The following is a 27,977-nucleotide window of genomic DNA, read 5'->3' on the forward strand; positions in this document are numbered from 1 at the left end:
GTCCGCTGAATCGCTCAGTGGTCATTTCTGAAAGAAAATCAATTAGACGTCTGCAACACGTCCTCCTTCTGCTCCTTCAACCACTTTATTAACCTCTGTGGTTTAAACCAGCCGCAGCCACAAGTCTCTGTTCATGATCCGCTCACGTCCAGTGAACTCAGCAAACGCTCCCTTCACCTCAATTAAAACAGGAACAGATGAGTTGTCTGTCTTATTGTTGCGGGACACGTGAAGCGCTCCACCAGCAGCGACCAGCAGGAAACCAAAGGCCGGGCCTGAGCTCCTCAGCTCCTCGGCTCCTCAGTGACGGAACCCTCAGTCCTCAGGAGAAACCTGCTCCCGCTGTCGCCCGTCTGAAAGCTGCACTTTTTGTTTATTTACATGTGCGACAGATGGATTCACACAAAAAAACAACCCTGCCTGTGACTGAGAGCAGCAGCTGCTGAAACCCTGAGTCCTGTCTGGTGGAGGCGCCTCCAGCCCAGCGCTGCACTTACAGCACGACTCAGGAGCAGCTCGCGTGCACAGAAGCCTGCAGTCCTGCGGCTGGAGGTGAATAATTAAAGGTGTTTGTTGATGTTCAGAGACGAAGCTACAAAAGAGGTTTTGACCATGAACCTCCAGCGGCAGCAGAACCTGTCTACACACATGTAGCTTGTGTTTCCTTGTTTACTCAGCTGCTCCAGCGCTGACCGATAAAATCACATCAGCTCAAGCTAAAAACTTACAACTGGGCCTCCTTGATTGAACTGGGATCAATATTGATGAGTGTGATTCCGCCGGCACTAATGCTGCGTGATGGTCGGTGCTGATAGACTGCGTTCAGCTCCATCATCGGCACCAGCAAGAAGCAAAAGCAAATAAGACTAAAAGGCCTGATGAGAGAGAAACAAAAGGTGAACGACTGGAAGGACGTGAACAAGTCAACACAAACCAAGTACCAGCGTTTCACAATGAAGCTTCGTTCAAACACCGAAAACTCTGAAACTACAGCGTCTGCGTTCATGCGAGTAGCAACACAAAGTCATCAAGTTTCATTTGAGTGAGTTTGATCAGTTCGCAGTGTGTTCGAGCCCCAGACTGATGATGAGACATTAAAGGACACACACTGAATTACACTGACTCATACAGATGTGCTGCCTTTGGTTTGTGTCAGTCGAAGGCGCTGGAACGTCGTTAGGAAGTGGTGAATTGTTGCCTTCCGTCACTTCATGAATCGTGACAACTGCGACCTGGAGTTCCTCAAACCTTCACCATCTGAGTCGTCACGCGATTGTTTTGGAAAGTCAAGCAGCGAAGGCGCTCCCCGCTGTGCGAAGCCTTCTCTGTGTGTCTGACTGTGGATCGGCTCCGACAGCCTTCACACGCTGAGAAACACAGTTTAACTAGAGGACAATGGCGTCTCCACCAGCCTACGTGCTACTTCTGACTATTATCTGCTCATTGTTTGCTCAGAACATGAACTGGTTCATCTCAAGATACAGAAGAAGAGAAAACAAAAAAACACCGGGTGGAAAAAGGGAGACTTTTACAGCAGTAGAATGTCTATTTAAAAAAGCAGTAAAAACAGACTTGAGAGTTGAAATCAACAGCACACATTAAAAGACACTTGATGGACAGATGGAATTTCAATAAAAATCTCAGGAAGAAAAGAAAGACGAGGAGAAAAACAAGAGTCAAGTGTCAGGAAACGAGAAACGGGCCCAGAGGTGAGTCCGTTCACGCTGCAGTGGATCGACTGCACCTTCAAAATAAAAGCAGGGTGAACACATACATCAGCACGTGTTGCAGTCAAGGCGTCTAATCTAAAGCCAAGCAGAACCTGGACGGGACCGGAGCTGAAAAATGTGACGTCTCGACGCTGAAGCACAGGCTGCATTTTATTTTAGGAATCCTGCAACAACTACAACTTGTAAATAAAACCTTTGTTTTATATTACACATATATATTACATTATATTACATTACATGCAGAATCAAGGTGAGGTTAGCTGTGAGTTTTATAAAAGCATGCGGTTTGAATAAAAAATTCAAAAATACAAACATTAATTTACCAAATACATTAAAACATGACACTGAAATAAGCATGGAGTCAACATGAACCTGTGCATGAATCCAGTACAACTACGCTGATACACACACTGAGGTGTGTGGGGGATGTGGTGATAAGAGAAGACTCCGGCCCAACGTCCACACACTGAGCCTCTGAGCATCGGTTTCTGATTCCGTTTTCCTTTTGATTTCCTGATTTGACCACGACCACAGACAACAACATATTTCCTCCCTTTTGTTTTATTATCATCAAGTGTTCAAGTGCATTCTCCAGAGAAGAATGTGTTCCCCAGGCTCTTATGACTTGAGAGAATAGTTCAAAATAAAGCAATGTTGAACACAGACAGTAGGTCAGTGATGATGATGATGAAGATCCACACTGAGCTGAGGAGGATGAGGAAGCTGCCCTTCGCTGCCCGTTCCGATGAACACGCAGCAAAGCCTGACAATCAAACCGTCCTTCGGCCTCTGCTCTCACGGAGCACATGGTTCGGAGACGCTCGCTGCTCAACTAGTTCAACATAACGCGTGTTTCTGACTCGTCGAGGCTCCTGGTTCAGAGCTTTTATCTCACCTACTCCACTCCTTCCTTCCTTCCTTTACAGTTACTTGATTTAGTTGGTGAATTGTTTTTCTCTATATCTACAGTCAACGTAATTCTCCACATCGCTGAATAAGGCATAAATCAAAGCTTAAAGAAAAAAGTGACATATTCTTCCTTTTTAGTTCATATGATGTCAAACTCTTTGGTCTGAGGTTTAGAGTCCAATTTCAGCATCAGTGTGTAATGTGCTGATTGGATGTTTTTGTTAATTGAAGGATCAAATTGTTACCAGTTTTGAGGTAGTTCTTTTTGGTTAAATATTAAACATCACTGTGTTCAGGCTGTAAGTAACTCTAATTACATCCCCTCAATATTTCATGGCATGTTAATGTTAGTTTGCGGTGAATGTCTGGCGTTAATAGACTGTCAGGGTACAGCAGTAGACATGATGAAACACAAGCACCACAAATCCTTACAGCTTCATATTGTCCCATGAACGTGAGTCTCCCAGATCCCACAGCAGCATAACAAAGACAGAAAGTGTAATAGTAAGGTTTCCTGACTGCTAATATCCACTGGGTGGTTGCTTCCACCGGTGGTGATCACAGGACCAGGTATGAGGACAACGTGTCTGTGTGTTTGAGGGCGTTACGGGCGATGATCTGCTCGATGGCGATGTAGGTTCCTGCCAGGAAGCCGACCAATCCCACCGCGCTGATGACCATGTTCAGCCCCATCTTCACTGGAGACAGACCCTCGGTGTGAAAAGCGATGACCTCCAGCACGGGAGGGAAGATGAGCGCCAGGAAGCTGCTGCTGACCGAGCCCACCAGGGAGATGACCAGGTCCAGCTCCGGGATGAGGATGGCCAGAGCACCTGGACACAGAGAGACCCGGGTGCAGGTTTAGACTTCAATATGAAGCATCGGCCTGTAGGACGTTACAGGAGCTGCAGCATCAACAGCTCCGCTTGTGGAGGGAGCACCATCCATGACAACATCTATCGCAGAAGAAGAACAAAGACAATTGAACGAGTGGCAGAAAACTACGGAGGATGACAGGGCAAAGAGGATTAAAAATGCAGGGGAAGGAAGGAAGGAAGGAAGGAAGGAAGGAAGGAAGGAAGGAAGGAAGGAAGGAGAAATGAGGTGAACAGGGGGAGGACGAGACTGAGGACGAGGGCAGCGCTGCTCGGTGACAGGAGGAAGCAGCAGGTGAAAGGATTGCGTTTCACGTGTCAGCAGGAGCGGTGACCATGTTGCTACGGCCCCTGGGGACCTGAGTCACCTTTAGCGGTTGCCATGGAGACGGGCATAAACAGCGCCGGGGCTGCTCTGTTACTGCGGAGCTCATCCTCCCCCGTAGCGAGACGTGATGGAGACGTGATGAGCCGGGCACGGGTTCTCTCTAATGTTGAACACCCATTAGCAGCAGCTGATGAAGGACTGTCTGAACCGCGATCAACTGCGTTAACACATTCTGTCAAATTAACCTCTGTGTAACGTCAAGGTCGGGCGCTCCTGAGACGAGCTCCTGGGAGCACACCTGTCACTTCTAAGCCCCGGCCTCGCACTGAAGAGGGTTCACACCCCATGAAGCGAGGCGGGCGATGCGGCGCAGGGAGACGGACATTCCTGTGGAGAACGCACAGCCTTCATAGCAAATGAAGCGCAAGCTGCAGCTGAAGCGACCGCTGTCCCCCGAGACGAGGCAGCGCGGGGAGCATCAGCAGCTTCAGAGCCCAGCAGCGAGCGCTCCCTGCACACTAATTTGGCTGGAGAAGCTCCCCCCAAAGAAAGCATGAGCCAGTACTTGACCCTGTTCGGGGCCTCCTCACAGCACTCGACTCCTTCAGAGAGGTGTCAGCGAAGGAGGAGGAAGGAGGACATCAGGTAAAGTCAGTGTTTGACAGAGGAGCGTTTGTTCTGCAGCGTGAAGTAACGTGGAACCAACTCCAATCAGTGCAAACAACCACTGACCTGAACACATGCAACTGCAGATACACATTTAATGATGAAGTGGTTACAGATTAAAGTTGTGGTCATCAAAGGAGATGCTGTAGGTGAGAAGAGCCTGCGGGAACGTCTTACATCATCAAACGCTTTGGTTCAAAAGCTTTGACATTAGAAGAACACAAACAGAACCACATCACCCAGAGTCAGTACATGAACATGCAGACGTTTGCCGCAGCTGGAGTCCAGTTAAGATCCAGAAAGAAGAATTTAAACAACCTGCAGGCGTTTGACTCATTTATTATCTCATGGACAGCAAGGAACCAGTACATTCATAGATGCTTTTCTATGAACTGACAAAGAATAGATCCACATCTTTGCTCTAGTTTCATGTATTTAAAGGTCTGAATATTTCTAAAACACGTCAATACGAGACAGAATCATTAAGAAAAATGTCAATTCTTGCAAAGCATCAGCAGGAGTTCCTCCTGAAAAGAGGAAAAAGACCTCATCTACAGTACCTGTAAAAGGTCTCAGCTGTCAGACTCAGCTGACTATTACGCAGATAAACACATGTTGCTGAACCAGTCGTTCTCAGCTTCGGTCACTAACACACACTGAACCGGCCAAGGCAATTTTAACAGGCAGGAAATAAATATTAAAGACTAACTCAGCGGTAAGAAGACGGTGGGTGGTCCAGCTGCCTTTGGACTGTCAGCAGGTACTTTCTTTACCTCAGTCTCACCAGGAGACTCCTGGGCCATTTTAACTGAGCTCAACAGCAGGCGAGCAGTCAAGGTCTACATATGCCAATATTCATTAGCCTCGAGTGGAGCTGCTCAGCGTGGAGCCACGAGCTGCAGCACAACGACTGAACTTCGCCGAGTCTCCAGGGAAAAGTAAAACGCTGGCTTAAAAACACTTTCTCCACCAAACGGAGCAGAGCACGAACTTGCACAACCTCAGGCAGCTTTCCTGGAGCAGGCGAAGCCGTAATGCCTCAACAAATTAGCAAGATCAGCGTTTCAGCAAAATGGACTGTTAGACCTCAATGATTCATGTCTCATGGTCAATTTAACCAGGAAATACCGTCAAAATAAAAGTCATAATCGTTAAATAAATGTCTTTGGGTGAATGGAATAGCACCTCTGATCTCCTTCGCTGAATGTCAATGTTTCATTTCACAAAAGCGCATTAATTTTGTATGTACCAGTGAACCTCCACTGAGCTGCTCCGGTCTCCATTTGAAGCACACAACCTCATTAAGAAACCCTGAATGGGAGAAAATAGCATTCATATGCAGCACTAAACAAAAGTCTCCCAGTTCAATGAGGCCACGGGGATAAAGCAGCACAGACATGTGATGTGCAGTGACCAGATGATCAGGGGGTCTGGGTCCGATCTGATCCCTGCAGCCAAACATACTGTGGAACAGAATTCAGTTTTTCCACATACCTGGAAGATAAAAACCTGGAAATCAGCGTAGGAACAAGGTTCTCATGACGTTAGCGATCAAGAACCTCAAACAGGGACTTTGTGGCTGTGGATTAGACCTGCACAGCCTCCAGAAGGAACCGCGCCACATTAGCTGCTAGCTGCTGCTTCTCTATCAGCCGCTGTGTGCACGGAGCCCCTTTCTTCCAGCTTTTTGTTCAGAGCCGAATGACTTTGCCTTGAGAAACTTCATGCATTGCTGCAGATATTGTCACTCCTCTTATATAAATCCTATAGTGGACTGTCCTTGCTGTTGGCAGCTCTTTGTAATGGCCTACATCATTACACTGTTCTACAGGACAAACTAGGTGATGGGGCCTTGTCGGTGTTTTCCTCGAAATACTCAAACCACAGAGCGCCTTATTTTAGTCCACCCGGTCACTGACATCCACCATATGCTGGAAATGCATGAAAATAAGTAGTCACAAACCGTCCTCTACTCTCAAACAGTCACGATGTGTAATCATCAACTTGACATCAAACACCTCATCTTCCATCTCTGGTCCATTCCTCACTCGCGTCCACTGTGCTGAGTCAGACTACAAGGCGACACCTTTCCAAAACAGTAGATGCTTTAGATGAAGGGCTTCACACTGAGAAGGCGAGTAATTGATACAAAGCCCACTCTGAATACTCACACCTCTACTGGTGCCAGATTAGCTCCTGTGGGCTTGTGCCATGCTCCCTATTGGAGCCTCTGGTGCATCTGACCCAGCTGTCTACTCAACAACCTCTTCCCAAAATTAAAATCATCAGCTTCGACGATGTACAATCCATTTTATCCAGTATCGCGGCTGGACACTATAAGGCTGTTTGACAAGCTTCTAGTGTAACGATGCATGTTCATGTTCAGCACCTGGAGCCAGAATGAGTCACTGTGGATACAGTACACAATAGACAAGAACCTCACACACACCCCTGAGGAGGGGTCTCTGCTGACGCCCTGGAAAGGTACAAATACCTCCTTGTGATGCAGTTACATCCTTTGGTTGGAGGTGGTGACTGTGCAGGTCACTTCCACATGGCTATGTTATTCCTCAGGAGGAGCAACCAGAACCTTTGGCTGAGTGGGACAGGAAGTACATTAATGAAACTTAGCCACGCAATTTATCATGGCTCGTGGTCATTTGAAATTACAAAACTTCATGTAACTTCCTTCCTCCTTCCAAAAACCTTCAATGTATTTTTTTAGCTCCAGAAATAATGCTGTTACTTTGCCTTATACCAGCCAGGCCTATTAAAACTGCTAATATAGACTAAATGCACCACTGCTTCACATTAGGGAGGTTCCAACAGGAGCTTCCTAGATTAGATGGTCATCTACGCGCACACACATTCTTGTACTTATGTCAAAGTGAGGACCTCCATTGACATAATGCTTTCCCTACCCTCACCCTAACCATCACAACTAAAGGCAGTGTCTAACCTTTGCTCTAATCTGAACCAAACCTCAATTCTAACCTCAGCCCTAAAATCACATCTTAACCCTCAAACAGGCCTTCAAAGAAGTGAGGACCGGCCAAAATGTCCTCGCTTTGTGAAAATGTCCCAACTTTGGTAGGAAAGTAAGTTTTTTGGTTCTCACTTTGAGACACACATTTAATTAGTTGAATCATTTAAACATTACAAGAAAGAAAGGAACAAATACAGACATTAAAGTTTTAGAGCTGCGGGCTCAATGCACATCCAGTCTAACATATCCCAAGGTAAGCAACACCTTTTACGATGCCGTGTTATCCCTGCGAAAAGAAAACGCGGTGGGGGAAGTGCGTCATCGCTCATGACTCAGTTCAGCGTGAAGATGCCAGCCCTTAAAGAAAGACGAGCTGCTCCTGCTAAAGGGTTCTGCCTTCAGATCCTAAACAGGTTAGTCTCAGGCAGATATGACATATGACGAATATGAATACACGCATAAGGCACTGCACCATTTGCAGCACCACATCCAGTGTTGCACAGCTGCTCAAGAAACACATTGCCAAACATTCCAGAATCAAAACCTACACAATAAAGTGAAACAAGGTGATTCAACACATTGTGTGTAAACATGATATTTCACTCATACAAAGAACACATTAAATGTCAGAATAAAAGAAAGAAAAAGGAAGCACTATTCATTACAGCAGTTTAAGAATGAATGAGTGAATTGTGAGTGAAGTGTAGAAAAACAACAAATAATAGAAATTTAGCCTTGAACGGATGCTGGGATTTCATGTGTGAGCATCATAATAAGCACCTACAGTGACAGTGAAGTGAGTCTGAGGAAAAGCTTCAGGGCGACGACGACAAACACAGACGACCGCTAACGACCCAAAGCAAAGGGAACAACTGGGTAAAAGGACTAAACTGCACAGCTGTGAGGGAGCGGATCCTAAACGAGACACTGCATGAATACATCCAGGCGTCTCTAACAATAATGTGAAATAATTGACGTACACCAGAGCGAGCAAAGATTAGAGGAAACAAACGAGCAGGCAGCGGTGATCCAGAGGTGAGACAGAGGTGGGCTGAAAAGTCCAGACACTGAAAAAGCATTGATATAAATGTGACTCATTCAAATGATAATAAAACAAAATGTCTGAAGCTCTGTTAGTCGCCCCGGGGACAGCAAGGTTTATGATTATTCTCAGCATGCCACCATTTTATGGGCAACGTGATCCAAATACTGGATACTCAGATCTGAAGCTATTAACTTCATAAGCAACAGATACAAACAGTACATGAATAAAAGCTGGAAACTGGGAATGTGAGATTGTTACGCTCAGTCACGGTCTCTACCGATCACCCTGAGCATAGGACATCTTATTTCTAAACTAACTTAACTTATTTATTGTATTATATTGAGTCTGTGCATCAAAACTGCTGTATATCCTCATACAGTGACAAGAGTCGAACCTAATTTAGAACTTTCAAACTAACCACAACAGGGTTTAGACATGAACAATCAATATCTACGACAAGAATTTGTGTTTACAAAGTGGGCATTGGCTAAAGCTCTTTGAAGTTGTCTGTACTTTAGAAAAACCCTAATTGATAAAAGTCAAAAGCTCCTTCTCTTGAACAAACATATTGAACTGTACGCTGTTTGGGAAAACTACAAAGGAAATAATGACAAAAGGACAGGATGGGCAAGTGGTTCCCAGAGGATGCTTCATCTCCTCCCCAAACAAAGGCAGAGGAGAAGACAGACTCGTCCTTTCTGGTCGGACACCGCGCTGATCTGTCCGCATTTAAGAGCCCTCGGTGCTGCTTCACATTTCTGAGGGCCTGAAAGTGTTAGAAAGGCTTTAATGACACTTTCCCTGAGTGTCCTGTGCAGCAGCGTGTCCCGTGCAGCACCGTGTCCTGCCCAGGAAACGCACGGCTGAAGTTCTCGGTACCGCCCTGCCTGTCACCGTCAACGAGGATGGAGCAAACGCGGCGGGTCACGGTGGGACAGTTGTGCCGCTTGACTTTCTGCTGACTTCCCTGTGTGTCAAGCTGCGCTGCAGTTTCTAAACCGTTTTCATGCTGAAAGTGTTCTTGCTTTATAAACTTCAAAGTCCTGTACTCTTATCTCAGCATGCTCACATTACCCAGCTCAGCTGTCCTGTGATGTTTTATACCAGCTGATTGCAAGATTAGAGGATAGTCGAAGATCAAATGTTGGCAACTCAGGCTCTTTTCTCTGGACAGAAGTCCTCTCTGATGTTGAAACGCTGAATGTGTTTGCTATATTAATGAATCAGAATAAATGTAAATGGCCACATCGGTGATATTTAGGCTAATAAGCTTAGATACACCCACTTTATTTATTTTAACGAGACCCCGGGTCTGAGAGTGAGGTGTCAGCACATGACCGAAAAAAGATAGAAATTTGGTTAATAAAACATACAAAAATGGATGCTGTTGGTGGAATCTATGAGTGAAGAGGAACCCCTGAGAAAACAAATTCAGGAATGATTAAAGCCGTCAAAGCGGCCCGAGCCCACTGGTCAGAGGGTGCACAACGCAAGGGAGCATAAGCTTAGAGGGAGGATCAATTATCGGAAGAGTTCTCGAGGAAAGTCTTTCTGTATTGGGTCTTTTGGATACACTTCATGCTTAGCTTATTTAAGGCTTCTTTACAGCTGAGAAGGGTGATGAAAACAGAAGAGCAGAGTGAAGGTGGAGTTGGAGGGTGAGGCTGACCTCCCCCACCCAGTAAGAGGCCCTGCTGAGGCCACAAATCCTCCCTGCTCCAGTCCAGCTACTCCGGCTGCGCTTCTTTTAGCTCGGCTCACACTCAAAGCGCGCTGCTGCCTTGGATCTTTGGGGGATAGAAGGTGTCATTCATAGGACTAGCTGAAAAACGTGCCTTGAACATCGAGGGCTGCTCTGTTCTGTCAGATTTAGAAGTGGTTTTAGTGTCAGCTGTGAGTAAATGATAATGATGAGATAATGCCTGTTAACAGACAAAGGGTGGCGGTGATATGTCACCGCTGATAGCACAATCACACACGTTTTCAGATGGTGCCAGATAAAAATGAAAGCCTACAATTAAGTGTTTTATGGTCTTTTTTAAATATGTGAACTAAAGTATTAAACATTATATCATTACCACATTTTGTCCCAAATGACTGTCCACTAACCAATAAACTAATGGCTTCCAGTTGGTCGTGGAAGAATCGAGACCTGAAGTCGACTGCTTTCAACCATCGGAGTGGAACTGCTTGACCTTTGATTGTGACCTGAACCTCACTAATGCTCTTGAAGCTAAATGAAAGAAAACCTCTGCTGATGAAACCCTGATCCCAGATAAGTGGATGCTGTTTTATTAGTCGCCCATCACGTGTATAATATCGACTTCTTCTTTGCCTGTGTGCTGCCTGTAACTATTTTCAATTAGTTTGCATCTAATTATGTTACTTCCAAGGGTTTGATTGAAATTTTGGTTCTTTTGACTCATTTTATAATTAGGTTTTGTTGACTAATCATCTTACTATAGTTCCTTCCTAAAGCAACAGCGGGTTCATCACATCACTCAGCACACAATCTTTGATTCACTTCCTCACAGACTCGTGACGACTCACATGAATTGAAACGCGAGCACGAAGCAAAGGCCAAAACAACAGAAGTGAATCAGCGCCACAACACGTAAAGGTGAACGTGTGCCCACATCATGTTCCTGGGAGGTAAAAATATGACAGCTGTCCAACAACGTGCAGCGTGCATTCCCAGCGGCACGCCACCTTTGTGCCACTGTGCTCCAGGAGGAAGTACAAAAAATAAGACAAGAAGAAGTGGGGGCTCACGCGACATCCTCCCGTCCTCTCTTGTAGCCATCAACAGCTTAACAGCACACGCTAGCTGCTTGGCTCAGGCCTGTGGCAAAGTGACTCACACAAAGGAAGCACATTCAAAGCAAAAATGAAATGGCCAGTACAGCAAAAATAGCGTCTGTGCAGACAGGACTTTGTTCTGGGGCTTATTTCTCAGCAGGCGTCCACGAATACAAGTCGTGGATTTAAAGACCTATTGAGGAGTATTACAGAAACGAGAACGGTCGAGAACTGGGCTGAATTTCCCCATTAGTGGTATAATTTATGTGATTACAGGATCTTAGAAAATGATTCTGATAACACTGGTTTTGTTTGTGGAAAAATAATATAATGACAGAAAATTGGTGCTGTGCAATTCACTGCCCTCAGTTCAGACCTGAGGGGTAAAGAGCTGTAGTGAAGGGGGACGTGTTGGTGGGCTTCGCTGTGTTATTCTATCACTGAAATGTGTCAAAAAGCGGAACTGAAGTGGAAGCTGAAAACTCAAATTTAAGTACTGGGATGAATTAAGTTCTGACAAACTTGTGGGTGAATACTGAGTGAACTGGTATATTAATAAATGAAGGGTTACAGAGAACTGGCATCTAGCTCTACACAGTGTGTTAGCCTTTTACACAATATTGATTTTTGCTCAATTTTAGCACTCTCCTGTTTTTGGCAGCAGTAAACAGCTGTTTTCTGAGAATCTGCTCAGCACCGAAGAAGAGGACACAGACAGAGTTGATGAGAAGTCAAAACGTGAAAGGAAGGAGCGTGAATGTCAGACTCCACATTGTAGAGCCATCAAAACAAGGTGATGTTGCTCGAGAGCTGCGACTAAAGTACCTGCTTGAGTTCCATTAACTGTTCAAAGCAGTCAAAGAAGTCATCCTTCGGGTGTCAAACCCTGTAACAACAGCGTCACTGCAGGAACTGTACAGCTGCAAGAAACAAGGCGAAGTCATGTAGCATTCCTACAGCTGCCACTCAGAGGTTCTCTGATCCAAAATAACAGTAGCTGCTCCATAAGGCTCCTGGAGCCCTCGGCCTACCTAATTAAAATAGAGTGCCTGCTTCAAAAGAAATCTGCCGTCACTGGAATGGACTGACCTTTCACAGCAGCATGAAGTGAGCAAAGAGTCTGTGGAGGGCTATCCTCTCTTTTAACTCGTATCGGTCAGTTTAAGCTCAAACTGAAATAAATAAAAGGCAAAGACAAGAATTTCTTCTTACTGCAGATGGAAAAATGCATGGGCTGAATGCGTTTCTGACTTCAATCATGACGACACCTTCCTGTGACATTTCCCACCACCATTTGAAAAGCAGTTTACCACCAAACTGATCACTCCCACACAAACTTCCGACTGAATGAATATCCCAGACATCTACTCTTCCACAAGCGGCACATCGTGTCTGTGAATATTACAGTTTGTGTTTCAGAAGACGACTCCTCAGGCCTCAGCCTGTTTTTCACTGCCCACTTGTATGACCTTATAGAAAAGACCAAGAGAGGCAAACTCAGATCAGTGAAATAAAACACCGGTACTGTAACAAAGTCGAAAGCGTCTCCCACTGGATAGTCAAGAACACACATCTGCTCTGAACTCAGTCTACGGCTCTCTGAGGCATTCACTTTGAGATTCACTCCGTACATACGCTGCACTTGCTTCAATCGCACATTGTACCCTGCTTCTAAACCAATGGCAATCTCCAGCACGTGGATGTGCATGAAGAAGCAACACGGCTGCTGCTCCAGTTGCAGCATGTCCCTCGCCTCCTTCGTTCAAGCTTCCATCAGTGATTCCACTGGAAGGACGTCTTTTCTTCTCCACATCGCACGAACCACATGCCGCCATGCAAATGACCCTGCAGGCTTGAAGAAGCACATGTATGAATTTAGATATTCACTTTCTGCATGTGCAGAACCCTGATCAGTGGTAAATGTCATTTGCATAATTCTCCATAGTCTCCAATCGCAGGCAATAGAAGAAATGAAGATCCCGCGGGCTAACAAGAGTCGTGGTCCTGTAACTCAATAGCCGTGGTGTGATTTGAAGTTTTGTTGCATGCAAAGTGCAGTGGGACAGAACCGCAATGAATTGAAGATGTGTGGGAATAGGGGAGTAGAACTTTAATATGTTCCCATGGTTCCGCCTTGTTACGGTCTCCTACATGGTCTATAAATGCTATGTAATCAGGCCCGTGCATTCTAAACAGTCTGAGCACTTACTGGTGCGGAGAAGTGAGCATCTGTGTCAAACTCAACTTGGGGTTGCCACATTTAGTATCGACATTATTTGGAACCGTTCTCAACATCCCACGGACTGACATGAGTTAAATTGCGGTTTAGATGTGCATCATTTAATGGAGGCTTTTATGCAAAGCACTTAACTTCAAGTGCGTAGGAGACAAAACACCTACCCAGAGAATAGAACCTATTGTATACTGCCCAGGGTGCACAGGTTACATATTTCACTAATGCCCAAGAGAGTAAGGACAGTTATAGTTACAATGCATTTTTTCACACCCTCTATTTAAGATGGAAAAAACTTAAACCTAATTTAAAACAGCCAATCAATTTACATCACTATGAAGAAAGTTGGATGCTTGGTTGTGATAGAAAACGTTGAGTCGTGATAACAACAAAACGCTGAGTTTTCCGCTAAAGAGACAAACATCCCACACGTTGGAGCAGTAACAGGCGTGACATTCATTACATACGTCTGCACATATGGGTCACTTTCTGAGCTTTCTCTTAAATCTTACATAATTGTGATGAATGGAAACTTAGCTTAATTTCAATATCCTGCTGCTAATATTAAAGCCAATAAACTAATGAAAACATGCTACGTCTCATCACCTATTCTCTGTAGAGCCAATAAAACGTGCATGTGAGCTCCATCTGTTCCTGAGCTGTAGACTGACCATCGATTTCACAGTGCCTGCTGCAACCTAATTACCTTTTCAGTTCCTTGTATTTGACCGAGTTGTTTTCAATGACTCATTTAGCCCCTTTCTTTGACCAGCAGCAAGAACAACAGCCAACCCTCACTTAGTGTTGCCATCCAGAATTGAAGCACTGCCGCTAATCACGTCCTGCTACAAGAGGGTATTCAAAGTGAAAAGCAGGCTCGCGATAAGATCATTACAGCTCATCCTGATTAAATTTGCAAACAGGCCAACTTTAGCTTCTTCGAAAATTGAATATTTTTGTACATTTTATTAGGAAAGTAAAACCAACCATGATCCAATAGTGAAAAAGAAATGAAATAGGGAAAACATCTTCATAAGCATTTCATGTCCTCCCGCTCTCTAAAGGATCCTGAGGAGGCAAAGTGGCATGCAGAGTCCCTGTGTGTTCTGGGTCTGTCAAGCCCTGGCTCTTTAATTTCCAGCCAACAAGCGTGACCTGAATATCTCCACAAGTAGGAAGCCATCTCTTTTAAATGAAAATAGGAAAAATTCTATTCTGACCTCCCACTGGATGCTTCTCATGTTTACTTATAAGCTTTTCTTTTTTCTTACAGGTCCACAAAAAGCTCATGAATGGTAAGTGAGGATTGGAATAAGTTCTGGATGTTTACATACAAAGAGGGAGATGTGTCATTGTTCATAAATTAATTGTGAAGCACGTCAATGAACCCAAACATACAGCAAGAGGAAAGCAAAGTAATGACGTAACGGTCCAAAGGAGCCTGATGTCAAAGTTTGGAGTTACTGAGGTGTTACATGAGGAGAATCATAGCACAGCTCTAGAAGAAACTGAAACCACAGCAATAATCTTACTTTAGATTTTCTTAGGGAACTAATAAATAAAAAAGATTAGTGTATACTTCTTTGCACATCATCAAAAGCAAATAGATGCAATTCTGTAAAACTCCTGCAGTCCTTAAGATATTCACTCTGACTCACAGCAGACTGATCATGGAGGCAACTAAGTTAAATAATCAACAGAGCTGGCTGGATGAGAATCAGTAGCAATCGGATGGGTACTGCTACTATACATAGACCACTGCATTGTAGGAAACTGATTACTGCTGCTTGAAAACAGGAGAGAGAGGAGAACAGATGGAGAGATGCAAGTTAACAGGACACGTGGCTTTTATTTCCATTCACGTGGAACCTACTCCATCACAGAGACACCTAGGATAAAAGTCACACATGAGAGAGCCAGACATATTGTGGCTTGAAAGAATACGCTCACATACACGCTTCAAGTGACAGCTGGTCAGAAATATAATTTTAAAGAGCATTGTCTACTCCTAACCAATTACTGTTTCCTGGAGAGTGGCAGTCCAAGCTACGGTTTTTGAATCAATCCACCAATAAGAGCACATCAGTGACCACTTCATTCACAAATGATTGAGCTGGAAGAGGATATACAGCGGATTCACCTCCTCTGTCCTTTATGTTTGAGCCAAGTTTTTGATCCGAGTAGTTGCTGACACGTGATTGGTTTTTTAGCTCATTAATTTACATGATAGAGTTAGACGTGTACTCACACGTGAAGATGACCAAGACGGTCCGAAGCAACAGGTCGACAGCTGTCTCCCACCTCTCAGACACGCGAGCCACTACTGGTGGAATGAGAATCTCTGCTGGAACATAGAACTGCAGCGCAAAGGTGATGAAAATCCCGAAGGAGTAGAGCAGCTTCACAGACTGGTACATCCTGAAAACAGCAACAGAGCAGGCATTCACTGATAGACATGTAAACAAGCTAATCATGCTTAATTTGGTTTAGTTCACTGACATGCACTAATCAAAACCCTTTCAAAAAACATAAAACAAGCAACAGCACAAAGTATTAATTTGAACGGTGAAGATGCATCAAAAACATTTTACAAGTGGAACCAGAACCATTTGCTGCTGCTTGTAAAACTAACAAACGCGCCCCAGCTCTTTGCTTTAACAGGGACGTTGGTAATTACAGTCTGAGTTTTCGACCTCATTGAACAGGCAATCTATTCCACTAATTACCAGCATCAGTCTACTCATGTGAGGCATTTCAAAAGGTGTTTGTCACTTGCACGTGTGACGGTAGTAACAAGCGATGAGTAAACAAATGCAGTTGCCTTATTGGTGCCAAGGTAATTTATTAAAAAAGAAAATGAGCTTGCAGCTGGAACAAAATGAGTTATGCCTGAGACACAAGAAAACAGTTATGAATCACACAGGATGACATTTGTCTCTAAAGTATGACTAGGTTATATATGTAATTCTGTTCAGGTCCCTGTGTATGTAAAAAGTGAGTGCTGTAGAGAAATTGTCTGAAGGTTGACTGATGTCAACTGGACTTCTTTTCAGTAGAAACATTTCACCACCTTCCAGGAGCTTCTTCAGTCTGGAGGTTGGCTGAAGGCCACACATTTATCCTTCAGTGAGTTTTCCCCTCCTGCCTGTAAATGATGGGCTCATTATGAGAACGAAGGGCTGAGGGTAGTGAGTAGGTGTGAACCGTCAAGTTCCCCCTCCATTGTTACAGAGTCATTGTGTTTGTCAGTTGGACGTGTGAAGTGGTCTTGATCTTCTTTGGGATAGATTAAAGGGCAGTGTGATAAATGGGAGACAGATTGTTTCTGAGGCCTCGTCCTCTGTTGAGGGAGGGTGAGTTAATTTGTAAATGTAATGCTTCCCTGACACATCTCTCCAACCACTTGCCTTCACTGTCCAGAATGTGAACTTGGTTGCCTCAAACCAGTGGCCCTTTTCATTCAGATGGAGATACACTGCTGAACATGGGCCTGATCTGTGCTTCATCTGTGCTGTGTAGTTCGGATTCACCGATCTACAGCTCTGAGCACGAGACGAGTTTCTGTCTGAGTGTATTAGTAGCTTTGAAATAAACAGGTATGCGGTAGCTCCCAAAAATCCTTTTAAACTTTTCTGAAACACCGCTCATGTAAGGAAAGACCAGGTTCCTCTGCTGGTCCTGGGTCTCGGGTTGTTCTGTTCATGTTTCTACTGAAAAGTGAGTGGTTTCATACACTTTCCATCTTGTTTTTATTGCCTAAACTGAATCTGGTTTTCTGATTATTTCTCGTAAGGATCCTCAAAGGGGAACAGAGCACTCAGTTTTAATTTGATTGCTCAACAGAATTAAATAATTAGCATGGGCCCCAAACAAAAAGGAAAGAAAATCTCCTATAGAATCTCATACTTACCACTGTAAATACCCAGATCGTGGTTCATTAGTCTCTGTTTAGTATGTTTAGGATTTGTATGCCGAAGCACTACACACTTGCCCCCAGGTTTGCATAGTAATTTGATTAAACACAAACTAATTTAGGAATGTGAAACCACGTGAGGGCTAAACTGAAAGAGTGAATAATTTATAACTAGATTCAGATGCTGTACTTAAAAAAAAATCCTGATCAATTTCATTTATTTCAATTGCCATAACCCAGTAGACAGAGTGGACCTGCCTCTGAGGCACTAGAACACTTTGCCGACTTAATCGACACATGAAAACAACAGTAGCACTGAAACACTGAGAGCTTTACACCAGACAATGCCTCACTTTGATCCCAGTCTCCTGCACAACAATCAGTCATAATCTTGGGCAAGTGTTTCTGATTTCAGACTGGTTAGAAAATGCCTGCAGTAAAAATAGTTCATCTTCTACATTATTTTCCAGACTTCTAGAGCTCAAATTGTGTTATTTTTCATCTTTCCCCCCGTCTTCTTAAACTGTCCGCTAGATGGCAGTATGAAAACACAGCACTTCCATGGTTCTGCTGGAGAGTTAATGCTATCAGCTGTGTTCATGGTAGTGCCACCCATCCATCCATTTTCTAATGATGGATGGGGCCGCCTCCGGGAATCGAACCCAGAACCGTCTTGCTGTGAGGCGACAGTCGTTGCTGGTTACATAGACCACCATTCACAGAATGTGCAGACGTACGTTGAAGAGGATTCTTCTAAACATCTTACCAACAGTTTGGCAGGTTGAGAGTAATGCTCCCGCCGATGTGCTCTCCAAAGCATATATATCCTATGGTACCAAGACTGATGTAGAGGAAGGTGACGATGCCCATCCCCAGGTACAGTACCAGAGTGAAGGTCTGAGGCCTCTGCATCTTGTTCTCCAGGGGAAGGACCTGCTCAGGAGGAAGGACAGAATCAGGACATTAACAGGGAAATGGTCCAAAACGATCCTGTGACATTTGAACAAAATTAGGTGTAGAATGTCTTGATTTTAGTGTGTGCTCGTTACAATAAAGCCTACATTTGTATTGACATTTTAACAAATGACTACAGCCCCCAGCACTCACTCAACATGTTAGTGTAATCTCTCCAGCACACCAGCTGATGTTAAATGAATAGCAATGAAAAACTGCTCAGTGCTCCATAAAGCAGGGAGTGATTAAAAATAAATAAATAAACTGACAGTGCATTCATAATGTAGCAGTATGAAGAACAATTAATATACCCTGAGCATCCCCTTCATTTTCCAAATCAAACCCTAACAAATCAAGCTGATAGCAGTAGGACTGCCATAAATCAGTTTATTTCATGTTTAAATATAAATCAGTTGATTTGAAGCCTGAGTTCAACATGATACATGCCAAGGCAAAACCTTTAACAAAATTTCACCATAGAAATAATTAAGGAAAGACAGATGGGAAGGTGGATTCAGGAAACAGCTATGACTATAACTAATCCATTTAATAACCACAAGACCAAAATGTTAAATAAAACAAGTATTACCTGTATTAGAACAAACTTTAGTTAATCATCATGATTAAAGTTTCTCCAGTGTGAGTTCTCGCAAAAAAAAAAAAAAACAACGCAAAGACAACCACCTCCACGAAGGAAGGCACGACAGCGCTACCAACCTCATTTACATATTGAAATACCATCATTATGTGGAGAAGGTTCGAAGGCATAAAATAGCAAGTGTAAATGTAGAACCACTGATCAGATTGTCAGCATCCATCGTAACACCAGGGGTAAATTGCTACGTACCACTCCGATTCCTTCAAAAGCGAAGATGGCTGTCCCAAAGAAGAGAGGGTAATCTTTAGCTCGGCCAACCTTGGGTAGGTTGATGGGGTACGTGATATGCTGCAGGCGAAAAACATCAAAAAAACAGTACGTTTTAATATTTATTCTGCAATGGATTCGTTTATTTGAAACCTACAGTTCAGGGCCTTGGTGAATCATCATGTCTGACTGGCAACTGCACAAATTGATGAAAGGTTGTAAAAATAGCATTCATACATTATACAGCCAAATGGAAAGAGCGCAAAATCAACCCGATTATGTCCTAGCACCAAGTTTTGGATCTTTGAAAAGTGGGATTATACCGTGTTCAACCTTTTGTAACCAGGGCCCACATACTTTTTCTTGTCATTGTACTTTCAGCCTTCATGTTTTGCTCTATTAAAAAACGTTGCTTAGACGATACATCAGACACACAAAGACCTTACGGAAAACATATATCTCTTGGTGCTGAAGTTTTACAAAGTTTCCCATGCAAGAAATTGCTTTTTTTCCCTAAGACAAAGCTGTTGCTCCGGAGACACAACTGCTATTTATCTGTAAAGAGCAAAAGCTGCATGATGAAAGACTGTGGAAAATAGGTAATTTGGAGACTGTGTCACTAGTGGTTGTCCTGTAATCTATAACGGTGGAGACTGACTGTTACAACAAGTAAGAAAAGTGAGACTTTCAGAAGGTGGCCAGAAACTTTAATGAAAAAGAGATCACTTTAGATCACTAATCTATATGCAACTGAACAAAAAAAAATATCTCCACTCTAACAGATGATTCTCTACTGAACGTAAATCAACAAGTATCTTATTGTATTACACAGCAATTGCTTACAGTAGGTGTTGGATTCAGCGTAGTAAGTAATAAGAAGGCAAATATAATGCACCTCTATCAAAGAAGCAAGTCAGCAATAGTGAAGGTTTGGAAGTACATTTCATCTTTACTTTTAAAGCCTGAATATGAAAATATATAGAAAACTGTTATATCCAAATATTTACATGGTGTGGACTCATTTGAATATTTGCAGATTTAGCTCCAGATTGCGGCTACCTTATCTTTAGGCTGCGCTTTTGCCTAGTCACTTTATTAGGTACCGTACGCCAGAGAAACCCAATGCAATTTAAAGAAACAAGACTAGAAGCATCATACCATACACTCACATATTACCTACTGCACATCTGTCCAGTCAGATGCAACCAAGGTTCTGGTTCTCTGCCAAGAATGCTACTGTTACAATGTCTCATTTTAGCAGCACTATGGAGCTTATGCAGCACATATTAATTTACTGCCAAAAAATGTTTCTAACCAACTGCTGAAAATATGCTTTTTTATATAAATGTAAATGTATTTTAAGCAAGGTGAGAATGGAGGAAAAGGTTAAATGAGACAGATCAGAAAAAAACTGGCATTTACCGTGAGTGAGAAGAAGTAAATAAGGACCAGGCTGGCGCTCATGACCACGTTTGCCACCAGAGAAAGGGGAGCCAGGTACCTCAGGTTGCGCACAAAAACCAGGAGAATGAGAAAAGGCAGGAAGCAGAGCATGTAGAGACGCGAGTCGAAGCTTGGCACCAGGATCTCAGTCTGGTTAGTGTAGTTCATGGAACAGCTGAAGGTGGTGGCGTTGGCTGCTTCCACCACCTGGTAGAGAAAACATGAAAATGCTTCTATTGAACATTTGTGCTTGAAGATAAAAATGTGTTTGTATCTTTATTGACTGTTCCCCAGTTAAGACTGTGAATAAAGGGTAAAAAGGTGCTGAGCTCTGCGAGCTGGCTGGACTGGTCCAACACACAGCGGACAGATAGCACCATCTAGTGGTACACAACTGTACAACACCCTAAGGCTACAGTGGTACAGGCAATGTATGAAGTGTATTATGAGACCAACCTACATTCTTAATGTCTCAATTTGAAGTATCATAAAACACAAACAGTGTGTGTGTGTGTGTGTGTGTGTGTGTGTGTGTGTGTGTGTGTGTGTGTGTGTGTGTGTGTGTGTGTGTGTGTGTGTGTGTGATCTAGACCTGCTTGACATTGTCACTCAGGAAGACAAAGTAGACGCAGCAGAAGCCAAGCTGGGTGATGATGAGAAACAAGTTCACCGTTCGTCTGAGGCAGAGAAAGAGGCAAAATGCTTAATACATGAATTGTGATGTTTTACGGAAAATATGTCTTAGAAGGAATATTTCCACATTGACGTAATAAATGATCATTAGATGTTGTGTTATGCAGTTTCCAGGTTATTCTGGCCAAAGTCACAACTCTCTTGGAAACATAGTCTCAATTGAAAGTGTAGTTTTTTCTGTGTTTATCCAACCTGCTGTAAACTGATCATGTTAAACTAGTGATCAGGAGGTAACAGAAGAAAATTAACTGTTCTAGTGCAACAGCTCAACTCACTTTTACAGAAACCTTCTTAGTATTTATATTATTATTCTACATATATTTCACAAAAAGAGCCTCTGAAACAGTGTGAGGAAAATGATCTTACTTTCCCCACAGCGAATGTCTCCTTAGCCACGAAACGTTTTCCATCCCATATTGCACTGCCTCACCGTAGGTCAGAGATTGCCTGTTCACCCTGGACACAGTCACACACACAGACACACACACACACACACACACAGACACACAAAATGTGTGGTTTGTTACTGCGCATTTAGTATGAGGTTCTATCAATTCAATGTGTCAGTTTGTCACACATACTCATTCAAAGCTGCTAACAGACACTAAAAAAGGTAAAGACAAATGTCAACATTGTAAGAAATGATTCAGTACAGCTGACAATTAGACAGGGAATGGCAAATGAAGAAGTATTTTTCTGTCTATAAGCCGAATCATTCCTACATACTTGTATCTATGGTGCTCTGTAAATGTAGACTGTGGGTCCTGCATGTGAACAAGGGAAAAAGAGGAAGTGATAGTTCTGATTCAGCACAAATACAAAACCCCAGAAACAGGAAGGGCAGCATTTTTAAGTAATGAGCATTTCTTCTTTGCAACCCTCGTATTTCTGATGTGTGACGTTTTCGTGAATGAGCAATTTCTGAGTGTGTCTCGTTTTAGAACCTCTTCATTCACGCCCTCTGTCTGTTTAATCCTATTTAGTTTGGCAGGGTGGTGCTGGAGAATATCCCTAGGTGGGTGGGGAAAGAGCGGGAGACACTGCCACGGCGCAGGGTAACAGTCAGAGGCCAGCTTCTTAGGAAGATTTAAAGTGTGTGAATCACCACACACACCAACAGCAGTAAAACATGATATCAATGATAAACAGGTTTATGGTTGGAACGGTTACATAATGTACAGTTTCATAACACATTTGCTGCAGAGCAGGACATAGTTACATTACTACATTTCGCTCTGTGGCAGGCTCAGTGCATCCACTGGCATGTCTAGAGATGCTCATTTTAGAGTTTGCTTGTTTTTCATTACCTGGAAGGAAGTTAATGCAGAATAAATTCTGTTTTACTTACTTTGCACTTAGATGGTGGGAACATTTCACCAGCAGCTCCATACAGTGGACTGCAATAATACCCATTACTAGCAGACTGATTGGTCCAAGCTGGACAGACACACAGATAGGAAGAGACAGTACTTACTAATAAAACATGAAAATGAGCAGTCTGGAAATGGGCGGACTCTAGAGTACCTATTTACCACATCTACTTAAATAAATATTCTCCTCCATGGAGGTGCAAAAACATCACCATGATTAAAATAGACAGACATAGACATTCCACATCGAAAGCAAGCAACGCTACAAGCCTGACTACGCCTGTATCAGGAACGTTCTGTTTCCAGACATGTAATGTCATGTTGTTTGATCAGATAAAAAGAATAATAAAACTCTGTGTACTTACAACCAGCCCTGCATTCTTTACAGCTAGAGGCAGGCCCAGCAGCCCCGTACCAATGTTCCCCTTCAACAGGTGGATAAGTGTCTGAAAAAAACTAACGGGACAATTATGTCTGCATTAGTACAAACATAGCTGCATTTTCAACCTGTGTCGACACACATTGTTTTTAATGGCTCAGAATACTGTACATTTACTTATTTTAACAGAAACATACGAGGTTCCTGTTCGTCCTCCAATTCTCTCATAGTGACGCTGGGGTCTGGACGGTCCAGGAGGAGAAGGACACAGTGCATCCATTTCTGATGGAATTTGGTCAGAAAACAAAGAACCTGAAGAAAAGAATACAGAGAGAAGAAGAAGTCAAAAACCTTGACATGGCACGAATTATAGAAATATCCTGAAACATGCATTTGATAAAAAGCTGACACACATCTCAGATGTGCAGAGATGATATTTAATATGACACCTCATGAGTTTGCATAATGATATGGCAAAGCTGCAGATGTGCGACAACATACAGTGTTTATTCATGCAAAGTCATGTTTGTGCTCAGCTGATGAATGAGCCTGACTCTTTAGCAGCTAAATGCACCAGTTTATTTGCCAGCGAGTCTCTCACTGTGTTGGTTTGTCCTGGGGGAGTGGGCTTTAAAAAATAGTGCAAACAACACATCTGTATTCACTGCATGGTTTATTCAACACTGTTTCCAAACTGCTTAACACTGAGCTCAAGAGTACTGACACTGTTGGATGGACTGACTCTAGATGTGGGTTTTCAGACATAATGTGATAATTATTAATAATCTAATATTGACACTGTGCACTTTATCTGCTACGTAAATTATGGTTAAACATCACCTCAAACACTCAAGTAATGTTGGTTCAGCTAAAGAGGAGCTGTACTGACCTCTACAGCAACGTACTGTAAATAAACTCACTGACCAAATGAGAGGAAAGGCTCTCAGACAACATCCTGTAAAGCACTTGGCTACAACACATGCACACACTCATGACAACAATTAAATGCTTGTCTTGTACACGGACAGCCAGGGAGCCCTGCAGACACACCCAGCTACTGTGCTGACACAGTTCCCGTTTGCTTCAGAACACACATCACATACAGAATCAGCAAACTTTACTTTCTTGTGACTTTAGAGGCACAGAGAAGTTGTTAGGGCCAATTCATAGTCATGTAATGAACAGTAGCAGTGAAGTGAAACTCGTTTTAAGACCCGTTTAAAAAACTTGCAGTTTAACAAATATTTGACTTGACAGTAGCCTCGAGCCCTCCCTCAATGCTGCAGAGCAAATACTACAACGGTCAATACACACCAAATGTATTAATGATGATACAAATAATAGGGGAAATAAAATGTTATTTTAGATTTTAGTGTTTTATGCTGATGTTCTCTGTGTTATCAATGATTCTGAGGAAAGATAGTCTGGTAGTCATGCATAGAAAAACCGTAACATAGTAAGATAAACCAAACCAAATGAGACATGAAGCACGAAGAACAATGCTGTAATAACAAAAGAAAGCCAGGACATGCGTTACCTCTTCTCCCGATTAAGTCTCCCACCGCATTCAGAATGAGCCACAAACAAAGACTGAACAGGTAGATTCACTACTCTTGTAAACAGCTTAATATCTGCTCAGCTGTAACACACTGATTGTACCTTAGCAGTTAGATGATCCTTGCTATCCCATATCACTAAACACACTCTCCGTCTGTGACAAGTAGCAAACGCACATGTTTGTTTACTTTGTCACACCTCACCTGCTGGATATGCACCTGCTGGTTAGTCATTAAAAATTATCTGAGACTATGAGGAAGGACAAAAGGAGGTCAAAACGCCTGTTCCTTAACTACACTCATGAGCGAAAGGCAACAAACAAAATGAAAGAATGAAAGACAAGCATTAGACACACGCAATCAGTGGAAACATCAACAGACTATGAATGGATCCACTCACAGACTGAAGGAAATAAAGGTAAAGTGGTTCACTGAACGTTATTACTTTGTCACAACATGGTAGACATTCGCGTTGCTCAACAAAATGAGATCCATGCCACCAGAGAGATTTAATAGCAAGCTGCTTCGGTGATTCAGGATCTACCTGTCAGCTAGAATTACATATAATCCCACTGTAACTACACCCCATGCCCAGTTTCACTCCTACTGCTGGATTTTAATACCTTCCCCTTGGACGTCTACGTCGCTTGAAGCCATCATGTTGATGGGGTGGTTTGGTGGCTCGGTCTTGTAGATCCTAATGCTGGAAGATCAGGAAGTCCAGTATGGAAGCCTTCACACTGAAAGACAGAAGAAGGTAAACAATTTAAAAACTCATGATCAAAGAAAGCTTTGTACAGCTGAAGCAAGTATTAATCAGTATTAAAGGGGAATTCCATTCAACTATGCAGCAAAAATAACCTGTTATCACACAGCTAAAGGTAATAATATTAAGTTTGTCAAGGTGTCGAATGTCACATGTGCATAAAAAAACTGGCCACAACATGTTGTACTTGGCTGGTCCTCATTTTGTCACATTACCTGTAATACAAATAGCAGATACGCAGCTTATCAATTTCTGAGACAGGCTGTTTATGCTCAGCTGCTGCTACTACTATCTACTTGTGTGTAATGATCCGTGTCATGTCACTGCAGTATATTTACTGGGCTTTCTATTACTGCCTGTGACTGTAATTACATTTTTACAAGGAGAACAGAAGCAGGAACAGTTAGAACACAATTCTAGTCTTGAAATGTATGAAGTGCTCTTTTCTAACAGTGTGTATGACAGAATATTAACTTCACAAATACCTTTTATGTTCATGTTTTATTTAGCAAAAAAGAAACTTTCCAGCACTTTTTTGGAATAATTTAACACCTTCCTAATGTACAATGAGTTCAAGCAACTGAGAAAAATACAAGTGATCATAAGCAATCATGTAAAGCTATTAGAGCTGTAATATGATCACTTCTTCAAGTACTTTTCTTGTTCAACAGTAAAACTAAAAGAGGATGAAATTTAATTTATTCTTTCAGTTCCACTGGGGATGAGACATTGTTTAGAGGGGGTTAAGCACCCTCCCAGAAAAAAACATGCAACTTCTACAACAATTACTAAGTAACTGTGTCAGGCCAAAGTGTCCAACTTATGAGCTACTCAGCAAATGCTACAATGTACAGTGACACGCAAGGACTAAAGCAACACAGTGGAAATGAAAACAGAACGGTGTGCAATTTCACACCAGCACTTCAAAGCTGACACTAAAGCTTCCAGTAAAAGTTTCTGAAAAAACACCAGTATTATTCATTTCTATGGGATGCTTCACCTGGTAAAAAAAGGATAAAAAATAAAATTCCCTCATAGGAAACTTCATACCTGCTGAATCAACAATGGCGAACACACTGCCACATGTCAGATTAAAAGGAAATACCTGAATATATGTAAAGAGACCCCTGATGCCAATGCTTTCACATAATGCACATGGTTGTTTTACCTGGAAAAACTACCCGAATTATTACTTTTTTTGAGTCAGAACCCAAATAAATTAAGTGGAAAAGGGTGGGTCTGCTTTGTTGTGTAATCTCAGTAGCCACAGAACTGTCTTGGTTCTGGTGATTTCAGTTCAAGGGCCTAAAAACGCATAAACTGTGGTTATCTGCACACAGTACATGTATAACACTGGCTGTGACTGCCTGTGTTCTATGATTATAAGGCTGCATTTATGTACGTTTTCTAAAGACAGCTGTTCTTTTGTCACAGTACATTCACACACGATGCGTAGAGCGACCAGATAAACCCTCTAATCCCGTCATTTTTAACTAATCTTTGGCCAGGAGACGCAGACAGCGTCTTAAAGAAGTCGGTATTCACGCAGATAAACAGCACTGACGGGACCTCCGTCATGTAACGATGTCATGTTTAAGTATGCTGCGCAATGAAATCATCTCAACTTGGCACAAACAGACGCGTTAGCATAGTTGCAGTTTGCCAACGAGAATAAGCAGATAACATAGATAAACAGGACTGAAATAGAAAAGGTAGGAAGACGTTAGCCAAAATATTACGTTAACAAGAAGCTCGGTCCTAGTTTGTCTTCTGTGGAAACCAAACGTCATGTTTAATTTTCAATCAAGGCACTCTTAGCTAGCGTTGACGTACATGTCATGAAGGCAGTTCGGCTGCTTTAACGTTACATTTAGTCTAAGCTAGCTGGCTATCTTAATGCGTGTAAACACTCCTCGCCAACCTTCCTCGGACAAACCTCGTCCTCGGTCTCCGTCCCCCGCGGCTTTATGAGCAGCTAACCGTACCGCATACCGCTGATTTTCATATCCTACTCATGTCTGCTGGCTGGATGCGGCAGGAGCACTGATAGAAGGCACAGCAGGTCACGGCCGCTCGGCTTTTCAGAGAGCCAGCGGTGTGGTCATGTGACCCGGGCAACGTCAGCACGAGCTGTGTCATGGTGGCTGACGTCTGTTGTCATGGAGACGCGCCGTTACTAGTTTAACGATTAGCATGTTTCATATAGCATTAGGGTAAAAGTGACGTTTGTAATTATGAAACTACTTACTTCACAGTGTGCTTAGCTTAAATGCGCACTGGGTGCAAATAGCGTTAATATCAATATAACATACTGAAGCAGAATGGGACATCGCCTCTATTTGAGCCCACTGGGTGATAGCCATAGCCAGCGCCACATTTCATTTCAACATTTCATTTTCATTTTCTCAACTGCATTTACTTTTGGTTTTTCGTCCTCGGGCCGATTCAACACGTCGCGGGCATCGCA

General features: G+C 43.0%; 1 protein-coding gene across 4 annotated transcripts; it reads right to left on the bottom strand.

Moving 5' to 3' along the window:
- Positions 1–1,867: 1,867 nt before the first annotated feature.
- Positions 1,868–27,630, bottom strand: slc36a1 (solute carrier family 36 member 1). 4 transcript variants are annotated; one of them, XM_029165022.3, is made up of 12 exons: positions 27,447–27,630; positions 25,368–25,484; positions 23,386–23,500; positions 23,175–23,265; positions 22,788–22,876; positions 21,806–21,895; positions 21,339–21,423; positions 20,726–20,953; positions 19,286–19,384; positions 18,251–18,417; positions 15,820–15,989; positions 1,868–3,472 (listed from the first exon to the last, which is right to left on the bottom strand). In XM_029165022.3, exons 2-12 carry the CDS (start codon positions 25,402–25,404, stop codon positions 3,198–3,200), a joined length of 1,446 nt encoding a protein of 481 aa, XP_029020855.1. In that variant the 5' UTR covers positions 25,405–25,484; positions 27,447–27,630; the 3' UTR covers positions 1,868–3,197. The 4 variants fall into 4 exon arrangements, with proteins under 4 accessions (XP_029020855.1, XP_029020856.1, XP_055368263.1 ...); XM_029165023.3 differs by having other exon boundaries at positions 27,432–27,630; XM_055512288.1 differs by lacking the exon at positions 27,447–27,630 and adding an exon at positions 26,679–26,700.
- Positions 27,631–27,977: the final 347 nt, after the last annotated feature.

Source organism: Betta splendens, chromosome 10 (assembly GCF_900634795.4).
Source record: "Betta splendens chromosome 10, fBetSpl5.4, whole genome shotgun sequence".
In the NCBI taxonomy this organism is placed as follows: Eukaryota; Metazoa; Chordata; class Actinopteri; order Anabantiformes; family Osphronemidae; genus Betta; species Betta splendens.

Coding starts and splice junctions, on each gene's coding strand:
- slc36a1 (XM_029165022.3), bottom strand. CDS start 25,404: ATGATGGCTTCAAGCGACGTAGACGTCCAAGGGGAAG. Junction 21,896..22,787: donor TCCCACCATCTAAGTGCAAA/GTAAGTAAAACA, acceptor GACTGTGTCCAG/GGTGAACAGGCAATCTCTGA. Junction 18,418..19,285: donor CTTTTGAAGGAATCGGAGTG/GTACGTAGCAAT, acceptor CCTCCTGAGCAG/GTCCTTCCCCTGGAGAACAA.